This window comes from Argiope bruennichi, chromosome 3 (genome assembly GCF_947563725.1).
Source record: "Argiope bruennichi chromosome 3, qqArgBrue1.1, whole genome shotgun sequence".
NCBI lineage: Eukaryota > Metazoa > Arthropoda > Arachnida > Araneae > Araneidae > Argiope > Argiope bruennichi.
This window is the reverse complement of record NC_079153.1, coordinates 39521506-39539413: the sequence shown is the minus strand read 5'-3', so window position 1 is coordinate 39539413 and position 17908 is coordinate 39521506. Positions and strand designations below refer to the sequence as shown.

Below are 17908 nucleotides of genomic sequence, written 5' to 3'. Positions count from 1 at the left end.
GAATACGGAGCTTGAGAAATATTTTTTGTGTGCTTGGTTAAAATCTCACATATAATTGCACTGTGAGAAGGAATATTGTCTTCTCACCTCTTTCAGGCTATTTTTGACAACTGCTTTATTCAAATAACACAAACATTGAAATAATATTCTTTATTGGTTATCTATCTATTGGTACTAGTTGATAAAAATTCATAATGCACGACACTGTGATAGTCAAAGAAAACAATCAATATTACCTGGACTTTTCAAGCACTATTCCCTTGATTATTGAGCAATTTCTGTTTCAAAAGCATGTATCCAAATTTGATTGCAAGTTATAATGTGTTTTAAAAAGGAATAGCCATGTAGAAATTTCTTTCAGGACAACTTAAGCACAGTGTTGGTTTTGTAGAATTCAAAGTTCTTGGAATAATTCAAGAAATGACACATTACCACTATAAATTATCTTTTAAAATTGCTTTATAGAAACTAGATGATATAGAAATTTGTTCGGCAATGCCTATTATTGACAATTAACGATAATCGAGCACAAATTCTTTGAGTTTATTGATATTTCAATCATTAGTTGCAGTGGCTGGTCTACTTAATTGTGGATCATTTACAATGCATTCTCTATGATCTTTAAACTTTTCAATGGCAAATTATTAACTATGAAACTAAACTGATGAAAAAAAAAATTTAGTAGTTTAGCTCCATAATAATTCTTACAATAATTCTTTTTTTTTTTTTCCTTAGGACATCAATGATCCTAGCAATGTTATACTGATGTTGGATAACTATAAAAAGTTGACATTTTCCTGTAAAAAAGGAGACGCTGAGCTACTACTTATTTGGCGCAATCACTTGAAGAACTTCTTTAGGACTTATATTCAAACTCTGAAGTCGCAAAATAATGACCTGTCTTTTTATAATGAAGAATTTTTACCAGTTTTGAAGGAAATAATCTCAACTCCTCAAGTACCTTTCACGAAAGGACAACTTTATAAATTTGTAAATAATGAGCTAGTATCAGAAGAATTTTAGCTTTATTATAAAAATTAATTTTAATTTATGCAATTAACATCTGTATATTGTAGACATCTGTATGATAATTGAAATCATTGTAGGCATCTGTATGATAATTGAAATCATTGTAGGCATCTGTATGATAACTGAAATCATTGTAGGCATCTGTATGATAACTGAAATCATTGTAGGCATCTGTATGATAACTGAAATCATTGTAGGCATTTGTATGATAATTGAAATCATTGTAAACTTTGTAATTATCAATTAATATCTGTATGATTGAATTGAAATCATTGTAATTATCAATCAATATCTGTATGATTGAATTGAAATCATTGTAAATACTTTTCGTCAAAGAATAAATCTTCAAAATTTTATTTGTGTGTATGTGTATATATATATATATATATATTATAGTTTTGATTTAAATTCTTTCCAATTTTCTATCGAATCAACTTTCAATAATTTTATCATTAAGTTTTAAATTATGCATTATTGTAAGATTTCACCAAGTAACTTTATTATAGTTGCAAAGTCATGATACATTTCAACTAAAATCTGGATCCCAGCATTTTCAGAATCAAATTTTATTATTCTTGAAATTGGTTAATTTTCTTTTATATAATAATTTTACTGTATTTTCTGTATCAGAAGCACTTTTTCTATAAATTTATTAATTTTATTATTCAATTAATCTTGTTTATTTTATTATTCCCGGTTTACGTTGTATGTCACAATTCGCTATATTATGAAATTTTGGTTTTTTTGTTGTTTCAAACCTTACCTTATCTGATAATAACAATATAGCTGCATATTTTGGAACTGCATAATAGTTGCATTTCATTGTTTTATTAGACTGAGTTTCTTCAATTTTTCAATAATTAGTGCTTTCATTAGTGCATTCCAATTTAATAATTGTGGTCCCCCCCTTTTTTTTATGAAAATGACCTTAGTTACTATAGTTAATTACTTTAAATACTATAATTTAATCACTATATTCAATCCATTTTAAACACTTCTAGAGTTGTATAATTTAGATTTTTATTTTTGAATTGAAAGAATTTCTTTCAGTATTTAATTCCAGAATTATTTGATTTTAAATGACTTCTTGAAAGTGTCATGATTTTGGCATTTGAGTGATCCATGATGTTTATAGGCCTGGTCCTCCTTAAATTTGGCTTCATGGATCAAGTATCCCCTTGTTTAGTGTATTGTGAAAATTTGGAAATTGGGGAACCAGCTCAACTGTCATTTTCTGGTGATTCAAAATTAACAATTAGTGAAATGATTTCAGAAAAAGAGTGCTGGTTAAATTTATTCTAATGCTCAAAAGTACTAATGAAATTTGAATAAACTGTTGGTATTTAGTTTATGAAGGAGTTCGGACATGCTTCTTGTTTTAAAATATTAATAAGAAGAAAATTAATTCATACAATGCACTTAATACAAAGAGCCATTTAATTAAGTGGATATCAAAATTTATTCCAATATATTTTGAAAAATTATTTGTATAAAATTTTTCTTTATTATAGTTTTGATTAAATAACTATGGTGAGATATATCTCAGATAGCAATTATACACAGTGTCCACTTTAATTGTAAATCAATACCTGTTAAGCAACTAAAGAAGTGAGGATGCTCTTCCAGTTGAAAAAATGATCTCAATAACAATTCTATTTTATATTGCTTGAGTCAGTAAATGTAATCCTGAAAAATTGCAATGCCTAAATTTATTGGTAATTGCTTGAACTATCAGTCATATTTAGTAAAATATTCTGCATTAAAACTTAAAAAAAAAAAAAAAAAAAAAAAAGAGTTTTTCTCTCATGCGATTGAAATCTATTGAATTATGAAATTTTTAATATTATTATTAATTATTAATTTAAGCAATTTTAAACCATTTCAATGGCCATCTGATGAAAGATCTGCCAATCAGCTCACAGCGTTTCCTGGAGCTGATTGGCAGCTGGAATGGATTATAAAGCACATTTTTTTGTTAGAATCTATATTAGTAAAAATTTAAATATTTGTTTATTCAAAATCTGAAATCTTTAAGAGTTCTTCACTAATTGCTTTAAAATTTTTAGACAACATTGAACTCAAATATGGGTATGTTACATAGATGTCATACCTGTGACAGGTAAAAAGAATGTTTTTTTTTTTTTAAACAGCACCATTTGTTGGAACATGAAATTAAGACAGGTTATGCTAAATAATTAAAAATTCCATTTCAGTATTTCCGATTGCATTATTAAATTGGATTTTCATTGATCTCGATTTATTTTCATTTTAATTATTTCTTGTGACATTACATTGGAATTAAGCTCTATCGTTTACCATCTCGTTTATTTTTATTCTTTTTTTTTTTTTCATTTCGTTTTTTTTTAAAACTGATTTTCTAATTTTTCGGTGGAATTGAGTTAGGCTGATTGTTTTTCATTTGAATTCAAATTATGTCGTGAAACTGACTTCTCCAGATACATTTATTCGAAGGGATTGAAATATTGCGTTGGAATTGATCTGTGTCGATTGATCTGCATTTGAAATAGTTAATCAAACTTTAATACTTAAAGAGCCACATTACCACAAACTGGCTACTCCGACCTGCCTGAAGGCACACGGAAAAACTTGAATGAACAGCCCGCCGCAACAGCAATATTGGCGGGAACTGTGGTTGAGTCCTAAAAGCCATCACCGGCCAATGTACAACCTTTCCCTAAGGAAGTACATCCCATCATCGTTGGGAAGAGCCAGACTCTTACCAGGGTGGTGAGAACCAAACACCATATCAGAAGCTTCTCGTTCTCAATTACGAGGTGCTCCCCCCTCCCCCGTGGGAATAATATTTAAATAAGTTAAAAATTAAAAAATAACAAGAGCTGTGCTATAATAAAATCTATATAAATGAAAATGTATATATTCGCTATAATTTAAACCATTGCAAAGCTTTTTTTTTTTTTTTTTTGTATTCAGAAGTGCTTCCTTATTAGATATGGAATGCGAATAAAAAAATCGTTAGAACGACGCAGACGAGGAGAGTAAATCGACAGATATTTTGGCATATTCTAACTACAACTACACACCATGCATCTCAATCAAGTTGAATTTTTCTTTATTCGCATGTTGTTGGTATATATGCCCAGTTCAATATCTTACCTGTAATTGAGAATTGTCACCGGCATTACACATAACACTTTTTCCTCTGTGCATGTTAAGTTCTGAATTTATTTTAAAACGACCAACACTGAGATGGATTAATGGCTCATGCAACACATCATTAATGCATACAGTAATGACGTTACCATGCATACAATTAAGTTCGATTGGTTGACCTTTATAATTAAATGAAAGCATAAGATTAAATAACTTTAAAAAAAATCTTGACTCTCAAAAGCTGTGGGATTCCTAGGCAATTATTAATAATCTGGTCCTCCTATAAAATAATAATTTTTAAGGTTGTATTTATTTGAATTTTATTATTTTTTATGATTTATCAGGATAACTACATGCTTTTTATTTGTAATTAAGGAAGTTATTCATTAATAATTATAGTTGCTTTTCGAATATTGAACTAAAATTATTCATAAACATGTAGATTAAGTTAAATAGGGATTTGAAACTAAATTGGTCATTTATTAAAAGAGAAGCTTTCATAATATGCATTGCATGTAACAGCAAAACATCTAATGTCGCCATTGACTAGCGGTTTCTTTTAATTAATATATCAGTTTTTTTGAAGATACCAGGAAGTGAAGATACGAAATGTGAAAAAAAAAAAAAAAAAAAAAAAAGATTCAGAAGCAATATTAAATACGTAGGTAAGTTTCATAAATTATTCATATCTCTGTCATTGTACGTTGAGGTTTCCGAACCTGATTACGCCAAAATTCTATCATGCATGTAGGCTTGATACACTTCGAAACAGATCCTGGTTATCAAAAGTTCTACAGGTAATGAGACGTGGGAAGGGGAATGTCGGTTCAGTTGCCATCTTCGTATTCGTATCACAATTTAAAATTACAAAATAGCAATCACATTGCTTCAGAATGGGCCATTAATTTTATCTATTAATTAATATATCGATTCAGTGTTGGGGCGAGTGAATGCTATTTAATTTTAACGCTCTCATTCCTAAGACCATTCGTGTTCAGGTATCTCAAAATAAGGGAACACCAAAATCCCTTTGAAAAATAAGAAAGATTCCTTGCCCTCCCTCCTCAAACACTACAGTCACAGACCGTTAAGAGGTTGATATACAAAAGAAGATCCCGCTTAGTTGATGGTATTGATTATTGAGCAAATGTGTACTTGGATATCCTTTGAGCGTTCTCGTAAAAAAATTCCTGTCCCCTAAATCCATCTTACCGAGCGTCTCTAAACAATTCACGCACCTCAGGTATTTATTTAATCACACTTAATGAAATGAGTGTTTCGCATTGATATTGAGATGCCTCGGGCGTCTGTTGTAAATTTGTTGAACGAACGCTTGAAGCCTTTCGGTATTGATAGAGTTAATACATTTTTATGGATTGATATGGATATTCTAGAACATTTTTTAAAAATCCAGGTATCACTTATTAAATAATAAAAATTGCCTCTTTTTTGTAAAAATGAATTATAAAAGTTAACAGATTATTTTGATAAAATCAATATAGAAAATGAAATCCAATTTATACTCGGTGTTATTAATCAGAACTATTAACTCATTATTTCTAGAAACGCAAAATGTCCTAAAGAAAAAAAGTCATCATTATCTATAATTTAATGCGATAAAGCTTCTTTTTCTTCTGGTGAATTACGAATTGATTGGATGCCATTGTCCTGTGCACTTCTCATTCACGAGCCTCCAGAAAGCAACTTCCTTGTTTGTTCTTAATTGATGAGCTTCCAACCGTTGACTAATCTGTGAATGAGTTGTGAAGGTGCCGGTGTCATTAGGAGCTCCTAAATATTTTATCAAATGCTCTTAGCCACGACCTTCGTAAAACACTTAGCTAATCTTATTTTCTTTGTTTTCGTATTTGGTGTTCTTTATTTTTTTAATTTCTTTGTTTTTATATGTGCCTGAAATGTTTGCAGCGAATGTCCAAACTATCTAGGGCTCATCAACGGGCATTATTATTATTATTATTTTCTTTTTCCTATCCGAAGTATATTAAAAGAAAGTATTCTGACTGTTAAAAAAAATCGAACTCGAGATTTTGACGAATTGCTATATTTCAGATCTCCCTGAGTTCTAAAAACACGTTTTTAGAAATATGTTAGTGCACGAAAATGATAACTGAAAAGTGTGTTAAGCTAGATCGATAAATTTAATATGTGGCCTTTACACAAAATTTGAAAATTTCTAACAAATTTTGAATGAAGAGAGAGAACATATTAAGAGAAAATGAATACAATAACTACAAAATGAAAAGAACTAGATAGATAAAATTTGATATAATTTTAAAGCTTAAATATGTATGAAATTTTAAATCCAATTCGTCAACGGATTTACCGTTTGTCGGTCTGCACATTCGCATGCGTATAAACGCGATAAGTTATGAAATTTGGTATATAATTTTAACTTTTAAAGCGCAGATCCTTAACAAATTTTGATCAAATCTATTCTATTGTTATTCTAAACACGATAACTAAAGAGCAAAACGTCTTAAATTTAATCTCTGTTTGTAATTTTGTTATTAAATATGTAGACGTGTGTCAAATTTTAAATTCAGTCAGTCGAAAGGAAGGACGACCAAAATGCATACCCTGTTTTCATTACTATGCTACGAAGCCTACAATTCTTATAAGCTTGATTTTAAAAATAAAGACTTGAGCACTCACAGCGTTCAGGTTTTTTTTGTGTGGGGTTAGCTTTTATAAGAGATTATGCAAGAAAGTTACGGGTTGTATATTTTAAAGCCATACACATGAACGGATTCAACCTATCAATATTAATGTCACCATTTACCCTTGCTTCGCTAATACTTTTAAATAAACCCTATAGGTGAAGTTAAAAATTGATTTATTTAGACTTAAAATGTAGCCAATAAAAGTCTGGAGCTTTCAGAAAAAATGAATGAATCGTAAAATTTTTAAACCAGGGAAAATAATTTAATGTGTAATAAAACTACATTGCTAGCCAAACTCACAAAAAAGGAAAAGAATTAATGTTTAAAAGGTCACTATATCCTTAAAGAGTCGATTATGATCCCAAATGGGTCGCAAGATCCCCCCTCCCAAAAAAAAAAGTATCGAGTAGAAAAAAAAATATTTAAAAATATTTTTTTTTCTAAATTTCTATTATTTAAATAAGAAATTACAGAAATTCATATTTTACTTAGTCTTATTTTAATAACTTAACAATTTTTATATTAAGGAAATAAGAACATTTTTCACATGTCCAAAATATATATTTTTTTTTTTGTTAATTTTTATTGGTTTTCTATGTAAAAAGATAATAATTGATCGGATGTATAAAGTCTAGTGACAAAAAGGCCTAACAATTATTTGCCAAACTAAAGATAAATTCTGAAAATTATACGTCGCATATCAAAATTTAAAAAATCTTGGATATAAAATATTTTATTGAAAAATTCAGAATTAGTAATTAATTTCCTTTAAAAAGTAAAAAAAAAAAAAAAAAACTTTTTAATACTGATTGTATATTTCAAACAGCATTGCAGAAATCATTCGTTATTTCTGAGAAGTTTTATTTTCAAATTAAAAAAATTATTGAAAATTGTGAATTAGCAGAATTTAGGAGTTGAGGATGTTGGATTTGTTTTCAAGTTTGGAATTGAAGATTACAATTCTAAGTAAAATGATGTAGAAAAATAGTATGGTCATTGAAAATTTATCTCTCGTACTTACTTTTTGTTTTTCAATATTTGAGATAAAAAATCAATTTTTTTAAAATTTTCCTGGACTTAAAATATTTTATTAAAAATTCGCCAAATAATTGCTGCTACTAATGCTAAAATTCTACTCTTCTCTTAGAATTTAAATTTTAAAAAAATTAAATTTTTAAATTCTAAGATCAGAGTAGAATTTTAGCATTAGTAGCAGCAATTATTTGGCGAATTTTTAATAAAATATTAAAAATACACGTTTTTTCCTCCACCTGAAAAAATATTATGTATGGAAAATTAAAAAAAAAAACTTTATTGGATATTTAGAAAATCAGATGATTAGAAAAATAAATTCCTAATCCGAATTGTATATTTTACCAAATAATATTTTTACAAGTATATACATAGTAATATTTTACATGGTGTCCTCTAATCGTGGCCTAATAGTTAATTTCTGAAGCTTTCAGACATTGGTATAAACTTCCGGCATGAAAATAATTTATTTTATATTTTTTTTAATCAGTTAACGTACTTCTGAACAAATTACGAAGTCTTAATGTTTATACAGTTGACTGACCTCATTAATCAGTAAAATATTCTTGGCCTGCTATCGTTTTAAACAAAGAAAGGTGCGCACTTCTGCGACTGAAACTGACCGAATATTGTTTTTATGATATAAACCAAAGCGAAAAGAACAAATAGAGTTCCTTTATGATATTGACTAAATTTTGAAATCTGTCTAGAGAACGGTATCATGCAGATACATGAGCGCAATTATCAAAGCTGGTATAAAGTTCTAAAAGAACGCAGATTAAATAATTATCACAATATGAAATTTGAGTGATTTTTTTTCCAAACTTTTAATCACATTCGAGATTTAATTAATATGAAACATAAGCAGTATGACTGTTATCATATTGCTGGTCACTAATAATAAAGGCGGCTAATAAATAAATAAATAAATAATGTATTTAAAAAGAGAGAAATAACGTGAAATTACCAGCAATAAATAATTAAAATTATTTTTTTAATATTGACATTTTTAAATATTTTTCTTTTATGCCTGTTTCCTTTTTCATGGAAAATTTAACATCGAAATTATAAATAAAGTAACGGTTGACATGGAACATTATATGGTTAACATGGAAAATTTAACATCGAAATTATAAAAAAAGTAACCACATCGATGGTTTTAAACAATGGACATGGGAACATTCTTTGTTGAAAATTTTAAAATATTATCTTGATGTAGAGAAAAATTCTTTTCTGATTACTGATAGATAATAAACTATTCTCTGTTCCTTCTAGGAAGAGTTGAAAATTAAAACGTATTGTGTCTGTTTACGTTTCTTTTTATCTCTTTTGATAAAGATTTTCATAAAATACCCACATTCGCCTCACAGAATAATTTTAAGAATAGTACTTTTCATTTCCATTGTAATGCAAGAATAAATCCTGACCATCTGCCGAAAGAATCCACGCGCCAAACATATACCATTGTTTGCTGAAATGCTAAATTATTTCATGTGATATGCGCAAAAATGTGCATTAATTTTCTGCGTCTTCTTCCTTCATAAAGTGTTCTATTCGTTTCATTCGTATTAGAATAAAATGAATAGAATAAATAAATAAAAATAAAATATCCTTCTTGGAACATTTCCCAGTCATACGAATATCCTAAGCTCATTTGTTTCAAAATTAAAACTGTTAGATTTCATTAAATGATTTCTGGAAGGATTGGGTGGAAAATGAAAGTAATGAGTTATAAGTTCAATCAACTTTTTTCCCAGAAAGCAGTGTAAAATGACGTTTTCCCTCAAAATGATTCGTCTGCAGTGTAAGGGCAAGAAACCGCCGTAGTGTAATTGTTGATCTTTTGCCAGTGCGAACAAAGCAAAAAGCCAACGTCTTATCATTACCCTCAAAATATTTTTGCTGTCTTTCGCAGTGGCCATTGCGTAAGTTGTTGCCGTCTTCTTTCCCGCTACGAAAATAACTTCCTTTTTTTTCATTGGACATCAGCATAACGCGTATTGATCGTGTGCCGCTACAATTCTTCTGAAATGAATTGTGACAATTTTTTCTTAGCAGACGATTTGCTAGACTTGTCGTTCTCGTTGTTTTGTTTAAAATCTGATAAATTTTGATTCGCAAACGTTTCTTCACTTTGTTTGTTTTGTTAGGCAACTCAAGTAACATTATTCAGAACTAAAAGTAAAAAGCAAAGGAATAATTTTAATATGTAATTATTTTATTATTTTCAAGAGGTTAAATCAAAAGAATGAAAATTTTAAAATAATTTGTACAGAATTATTGCATGTATGAAATCGGCTCAGTTTTTTTAAAACTTAATGATTAAAAAAAATAGATTAAAATATAACCCAGTACATTTAAATAACTAAAAGGTGAATAAGTGGTTTTTTTTTTGAATTTGTAGACTTTTATTAATATCGAGTTTTATTTTGATGTTCCAGAATTTTTAGAAAAGCAAAATATAAAAAGAACACTGTTTCAGAACGAAAAATGAAACATTACAATAAAGAAATGAAAAAAAATTCACTTTGTTATATTAAAAGTGCTTTAAGAAATCGTATTTTGACGTTTTATTTGTTTATTTTCCTTTTATTTAATGGCTTATTTTTCTAAAATTCGGAGCAAACTAGATAAAACATCTTTAAAATATCTGAATTTTAACTGTAATTGTAATCTAGAAAGAAACAAGTTCGTTGGCCTATACTTTTAGGTAATTCGTTAAACTTTTAGAAAGAAAGGAATAACACAGTAACAATCATGACACATAATAATTTTTGAAAGTTTTCGATAATTTTTTTTTTTTTTTTTGTATTTATTTTCTCAACACACATATGTAGCAAGTCCTCATTTATTATGCTATCTAGAAATTTCTCTATCTAAATTTTTTCGAGATTGCATTCAGCTTGGAAGTCTTAAAAGTCAGTTGTCTATTCAAAAAAATAAAGTATTAAGCTTTTCTTCTTTTTTTTTACTACTCAAATTTTATAGTTTTGCTCTTTCTCATGCAGCTTAATCTATAGTCTGTGATTTGCTCGGCCAAACAGAGAGCCGAATTTATAAATTCATTTTAAAATGTACATGTATTTGGCTATGTGACGTAAAACAAAAGGAGAGAAAAGTAGGAGATTCATTCTGTGAGAATGTTGGAATGAATTGCTGCAGCAGACATTTACTGATATATCAGCACGTGGAGAGTTAGAATTATTTTTATATCATATGGTTTGGCAAGCACAATGCGCGTGTTTGTAAATGCATTGTTATCTCGGTAGCTGCAATGATTAGTATTAGAAAGCCATGTCAGATACAAACTTCTTTTAAATACTTAACTTAAAATCAGTCTTGCAAACGATAATTTTAATGTTTTTCCAAATGAAAATTATTATTATCATTAACTACAATTGTCGTGGCTGGTTCGTGAGTGCTTTGAAAAAAATTAGGCAAATAGAAAACTTAACAGATTTATTTCAGATTCGTTCGAGTTACTCTGCTCAGTAACTCCTTCTCCACCAAGAGCCAACATTCGAATGACATCACTCTTTGAATTACACTCGCGCTAGTTGCCTAGCGCCATCTATGAACGTTTATTTTCTTAACGCTTCAAAATCCAATCACTACACCCCCAACGTAAGAGTAGTGTTTATATGAAAACATAAACATACCTCTGAATTAAAATTATGAATTGGATTTTAAAACGTATCTAATAACATCAAATTATCCAAATAAAAATAAACACAAATGCAAAGTTAACTGGAATGAATAACTAATTACTAACAAACATTTAAGAAAGCAACGAGGTAAAATAAGAAATGCACAATTGAATATAAATACCATCTTGATAATAAGAAACTCACTTATCAGTTAATATATACTTAATAATGTATATAATCACTTATGAACTAATAAACACAAATTTATAATGAATATAATCACTTAGTAAACATTAATACATAATTAAGAAAGGATTTCACTTGATAAACATTACTCAAATAATATTTCAAATATAACCAAAACTGCTGAATGAAAATTTATAACAAACACTAGAAAAAGTTATATTCCTGTAACCAATCCTATTTCAAACAGTTTTGCACATTATACTCTTAAACTTGCGAATACCAATTATTCAACATATTAAGAAAATGATAATAACAAAAAAAAACATTAAAACAAATATACATAATATCAAGCATAAATTATTATTATTTTATAGTCACTAATCCCATATTGATATATAAAACAGAAAAATGATATTAGTACTAAAAAAATGTTTTTCAGTCTATTTTGGTAATAAACGTGACAGGGCATCAGCATGCGGCATTTTAGAACCAGGGCAATGTTTTAATGTTATGTTGAATATCTGCAAGGCAAATACCCACCTTTGTAGTCGAGATGACTGAGGAGCGCACTTGGTCAGATAAGGAAGGGGGTTATGATCGGTAAAAATGTGGATCTCGGATCCAAACACAAGGGTTTCAAACTTTTTCAAGCTCCAAACTATAGCAAATGCTTCCCGTTCGATTGTCGACCAAGATTGTTGGCTTTTGTTTAATTTTTGACTTGCATAAGCAATAGGGCACATTTTTCCACCAACAGTCTGTGATAAACACGAGCCAATCCCGATTGACGAGGCATCACAATGAATCACAAAGGGTTTGCTCATATTCGGAGTGTGTAGAGTAGGAGCGTGTAACAGTGCTGATTTTAATTTTTCAAAAGCAACACTATGCATTTCACACCACGGTAATACATCAGGGCTTCTTTTCTTTGTTAGTTCCGTTAATGGAAAGGCAATCTCGGCGAAATTCGCAATATAATCACGATAATAGTTGAACAGGCCAAGAGCACTACGTAGTTGTTTCTTGGTTTCAGGTACGGGCAAACGAGAGATCGTTTCTAACTTAGCTGGATCAGCTTGATGCTTTCCTGAGCCAATTATATGTCCCAGGTATGAAATTTCAGATTTCGCGAAAGCACACTTTGAAAGATTAACAGTAAATTGCAGCTCTTCCAATCTATCCAGCCCCAAATGAAGATGTTTCAAGTGAGAGGAAATATCATTGGAGAATATAGCAATGTCATCAATATAAGCACGGCAAAATTCTCTGTATGGCGACAATGCTTTGTTCATTTCCCTTTGAAAAGTAGCAGCTGCATTTTTCAGCCCAAAAGGCATTACCTTAAAACGATATTGTGCTCTATGGGTCTTAAAAGATGTATAATCCCGCGAATCTTCTTCCATGGGAAGCGAATAGTACCCTTTCAAAAGATCTAACACACTAATCACATTTGCCTGTCCTATGGAATATATTAATTCCGTTGCGTCTTCCATGGGGAAATCGTCGGTTTTAGTCACTGCATTCAAAGCTCGATAATCCACGCACATCCTGATAGATCCATCCTTCTTGTTTACACAGACTATAGGATAAGCAATGTCAGCTGAGCTCTCTTCGATTAGATCTAGTTTTAGGAGTTCTTCGATTTGGGAGTCTATTTGAGGTTTCAACGCTTCAGGAATCCTGTACACGTAAGGTTTTTTCCTTTCTTTATCGTCCTCTAATTTTATCTTGTGATGACCAACCTTTGCAACTCTAACTTGTCCGGTAAATATTGAATAATGATTTCACAATAAGTTCAGGATTTGACATTTCACTTCCTCAGAAAGATGTCGCAAATCCACTTGATCAAATATCTCTTTCCGGTAACATACATTTTTATAACTGGGGGATGAATAAACTTCTCCAAAGTCTGCATCATCTTCAAAGATCATGCCTACAGCATTAATTCTTGGATAGTATTTCCGCATTTTATTTGCATGACAATGCCGAATTTTTCCATCGCTAAGTTTTACTTTATATGAATGTGGAGGGCAATGCTCGATAACTTCTCCAGGACCAGTCCAACGGGCATACAATTTGTTAGATGAATCAGGTATTAATAAATAAACTTGGTCACCTGGCTTAAATTCCTTAGAAGCGGTTCGGCGGTTAAAATATTCTGCATATGCCTGCTGTTTACCAGAAGCGATGAGAGATGCTTCCTCTGCAGCTCTTTCTAAGTTTATTTTTTGCTCCTGTAAATAATCCACAACTGATTTCTCCATGTTTAACGGAATGGCAATATCACCACACCAGCTCGATTTTAGAACACTGAGAGGTCCTCGTGCTTCACGTCCATACATCAACTTGAATGGCGAAACACCCGTCGTACAGTTAGGAACTTCCCTGTACGCAAAGAGCATATACGGAATGTATTTATCCCAATTACTCGGATCAGTTCTGATAATGTGATGGAGTGAATTTTTGAACACCCTATTATATCTTTCTATAAGGCCATTCCCAGCTGGATGGTTAGGCGTCGTAAATCTGGGAGCACAACCTAATCTTTTCATGAATTCCTGGGTTAACTTAGAAATAAAGTTCGTTCCATTATCACTTGCAATAACATTGGGTATTCCAGTCCGCATGAATATCTCCAATAAAGCATCACACGTAGCTTTAGCCGTTAACGAACGAAGAGGGATAGCCTCAGGCCATCGAGAATGCTGGTCCATTAGATATAATACATACTTATGCCGTCGAGCAGAAGGGGGTTCAATGGGTCCTATTAGGTCTATATTTACTATCTCAAATGGCAATTCCGGACGGAGAACAGGAGTAATAGGAATTTTATCAATCATTTTTTCCGGACTCCTCAACTGGCATTCTTTACAAGATTTACAAAAGTTTTTAATATCATCTGTCATATTTGGCCAATAAAAACTGTATTTAATTCTTTCACTAGTCTTTTTTAATCCCATGTGGCATCCGAAAATTGATTCATGTGCTAATTTAAGAACTTGCTGTCTCTTATTTTTGGGCAAAACCAACTGATTCACTTTTTCGCCTAATATTTTATCCCGGTGAAATATTAATTCATCATTCATAAAAAAGTTTCCTTTTCCAAGGGATAAATTTTTTCTTACTGACAGCAAAGTATCACATTTTCTTTGTTCTTCTTTCAACGCATTAATTTTGTTTTTCTTATCCAAAGAATCGCTTTCATTTCCGATCGGTTCTTCTTCGCTCTGACTAATTCCACAACAAATCATAAATTCATCAAAGCTCTTTTCCATCGGCGCCTCTAATCCAGACGAGTTTTGGCTGCGGCTGTGGTTTATGCTTTCTCCCAATAAATTTAATACAGAGGGGGGGATGATGAATTGCTCTTGAATTCTATCCGTGACAGCTGCAACTATCTCAATAGGTCTGGAAAATCCTTCGTTGTTTTTATCTTTTAATGATATTTGGAAACTCGAAAGAGTAGCGTTAATCCTTTCTCCAAATGCACTTTTTAAAATGATTTTTCCTTTTTCTTTTTGTTCACTCGACACATATTTAGAATTTAAAACTGGTATCATAGCACCTGAGTCAACTAGGGTTTTCAGTTCTCTATTGTCCACACAAATATCAACGTATTGTAAAGGGTTGATATTTAAGCTTTTTTCACCATTAATTAATTCCGACTGAATTTCCGCGGTTAAAATGTCTTCCCGTTTCTTTTCTGCCGCAGATTCTCTCAACTGCGATTTTTTATGTCTATTTGGGCAGTCTCTAGCAAAATGCGACAATCCACAAACGTAACAGTCCCTTGTTACTTTTCTTGAATTTGTAGTTTCGTTTTTATGAAAGTTTTTGTTTCTGAATTCTCGTTGATGCGGGGGTACATATTTCCGTTCCGAAAAATATCTCTCTTCTCTTTCGTCGTAGGTTTGATGTTTAGAACAGTTATTCTCTTGATATAGTTCTTTCTTTTTCCTCACACTGTTTGATCGCACATTTTCATAATCATCTAATTTGCTTGCAGTTTCGTTTGGATTCGTGAATTGTGACCAAACATCAATAAAATGTTCTTTAATATCCGTAGGTACTTTTCGCTTTATCTGTTCTGTTATGATTAAACCCGACAAACTTTCAAAAGTAGTTATTTCCAATCCTTGAATCCATTGCTCAAAATAATTTTTAAGTTCGTAAGTAAAATCGCACCAGGTAGTCTCCGGTCTTTTAAAATGAGTCATAAACTTTTGCCTGAATTTTTCCGGGCTGAGTTTAAATCGTTTCACTAATAAACTCTTGATGTGGTCATAGTCCTTAACTTTCTCGATTGGTTCTCGAGCGATGAGTTGGGTTATATCCGTTGGCAATAATCCTAATAGATGCGACACGTAATCTTCTCGTTTTATTTGAGCCCACTCGGCTTGTCTCTCGAACAACAGCAAATATAAACTGATATCACTGTTCTTTTCATCGAATTTTTGCATCACGTGCCTGAGTTCTATCTTGGGAGTTGGTAATTCGACATCCACGGGTACACTGGAATATTGCAGCTTCAGTTTCTCAAGTTCGAATTCTCGTTCTTCTTGTGCCTTTTTCTCCTGCAATTCCCACTCTTCTTTAATTTTTCTTTCTTCAAATTCTCGTTCTTCTTTAATTTTTCTTTCTTCAAATTCTCGTTCTTCTTGCTTTCGTTTTTGATCTTCTCTCTCTTTTCTATCCTCTATGATAACTATCATTTGTTTCTTCACAAACTCTTCCTCGTAATTTTCACTTCCAATAATTAATTTTTTTAAGTCCACAATTTTCATCTTTAATGAAACAGTTTCACCCAGCTCTTCCGCCAACAACTTCAAATCTTCCTTTTTCGCACTGCCTAGGAAGGCCATATCGATACCGAAAGCACACACCTTTATCAAATAAAGTTCGATTTCAAGTTCGTCAAAAATAGCACTCGATTCTCAATCTGGTCGACTGCGCCAAATGTCGTGGCTGGTCGTGCTTTGAAAAAAATTAGGCAAATAGAAAACTTAACAGATTTATTTCAGATTCGTTCGAGTTACTCTGCTCAGTAACTCCTTCTCCACCAAGAGCCAACATTCGAATGACATCACTCTTTGAATTACACTCGCGCTAGTTGCCTAGCGCCATCTATGAACGTTTATTTTCTTAACGCTTCAAAATCCAATCACTACAACAATTTTAAGGTATCCGACTACGTTAAAAACACTGGTTATCGACCACATAGGCGAATTCTTCTTTTATTATTATTTCTTGTAGTTCAGGCTTCCCTCTTTCCAAAATAGTATTTTCTAGGAAAAGGAAGGTCTGATCTATCATCCATGATAATTTTAAACAATTTTTTAGCTAAAATATTTCTTTAACTTCAATTTTCTCAAACTTTAATTTTTATAAAAATTATCCACCGTTAACATGATATCTCAAAAACTAATAGAGGTATTTACATAAAAATTCCAGCGTGTGTTTTAAATACTGTGGGCAATGAAATGATCCAAAAGTTTTATTGTTGGTGAAATACTTTTTGATTTATAAGTGTTTTTAGAAAAATTAAGTTGTAAATTTATGGAAAAACTGTATATATACGTATATTTTTACCCATAATTTCTTTGCATCTCAAAACGTTTCTTAGGTTTTGGTTCATTTCATTCATCATTATATTCTATAACTTATGTACAAAGAAAAATAGGATTGCTGAATTACAATTTTGTGTAGAGTGTTAACCGTTTAGATTAAATTTCATTATAATTTACTTCAAATTTTCCTATTTCTCAAAATATATTATATTTCCAAATAATTTTTTTGCATATATAGTGTTTATAACTGACAATACATCTAAAAACCATAAATAGTTTTTAAAAAATCCAATTTTTCAAAAATTTTGCTTTGAACGTAGTCGGTTAACATAAAACATCGGAAATATTTTTTTACATAAAAACATTAAATACATAAAACATCGGAAATATTTTTTTTACATCAAGATATGTTACAAAACAATTTTTTTTCATAGCCCCCAACAGGCAGTATATAACACTACAGCAAACATGTCAAATTCAGCTACTAGCTTGGATCAAAGTCTAAACTATGTGGACCGGAGAAAATGGTAGTGGGACAGATGCGTACAACCATTTGCGTACGAATCATAAAACTGTCAATCAGTTGTCTCGTTTACAATGCGGTTGTGTTACTGAGAAGGTTCAGTTCTAGAAG

General features: G+C 30.8%; 1 protein-coding gene across 3 annotated transcripts in view; it reads left to right on the top strand.

Moving 5' to 3' along the window:
- The window catches only part of LOC129963463 (ATP-dependent RNA helicase DHX30-like), a 33403-nt gene extending 32018 nt beyond the window's left edge, over positions 1-1385 (top strand). For all 3 annotated transcript variants that reach the window (XM_056077861.1, XM_056077860.1, XM_056077862.1), the window contains exon 14: positions 736-1385. In XM_056077861.1, the coding sequence (XP_055933836.1) occupies positions 736-1023 (288 nt within the window). In that variant the 3' untranslated portion in view covers positions 1024-1385. The remainder of the gene's footprint in view (positions 1-735) is intronic.
- The last annotated feature ends 16523 nt before the right edge of the window (positions 1386-17908 follow it).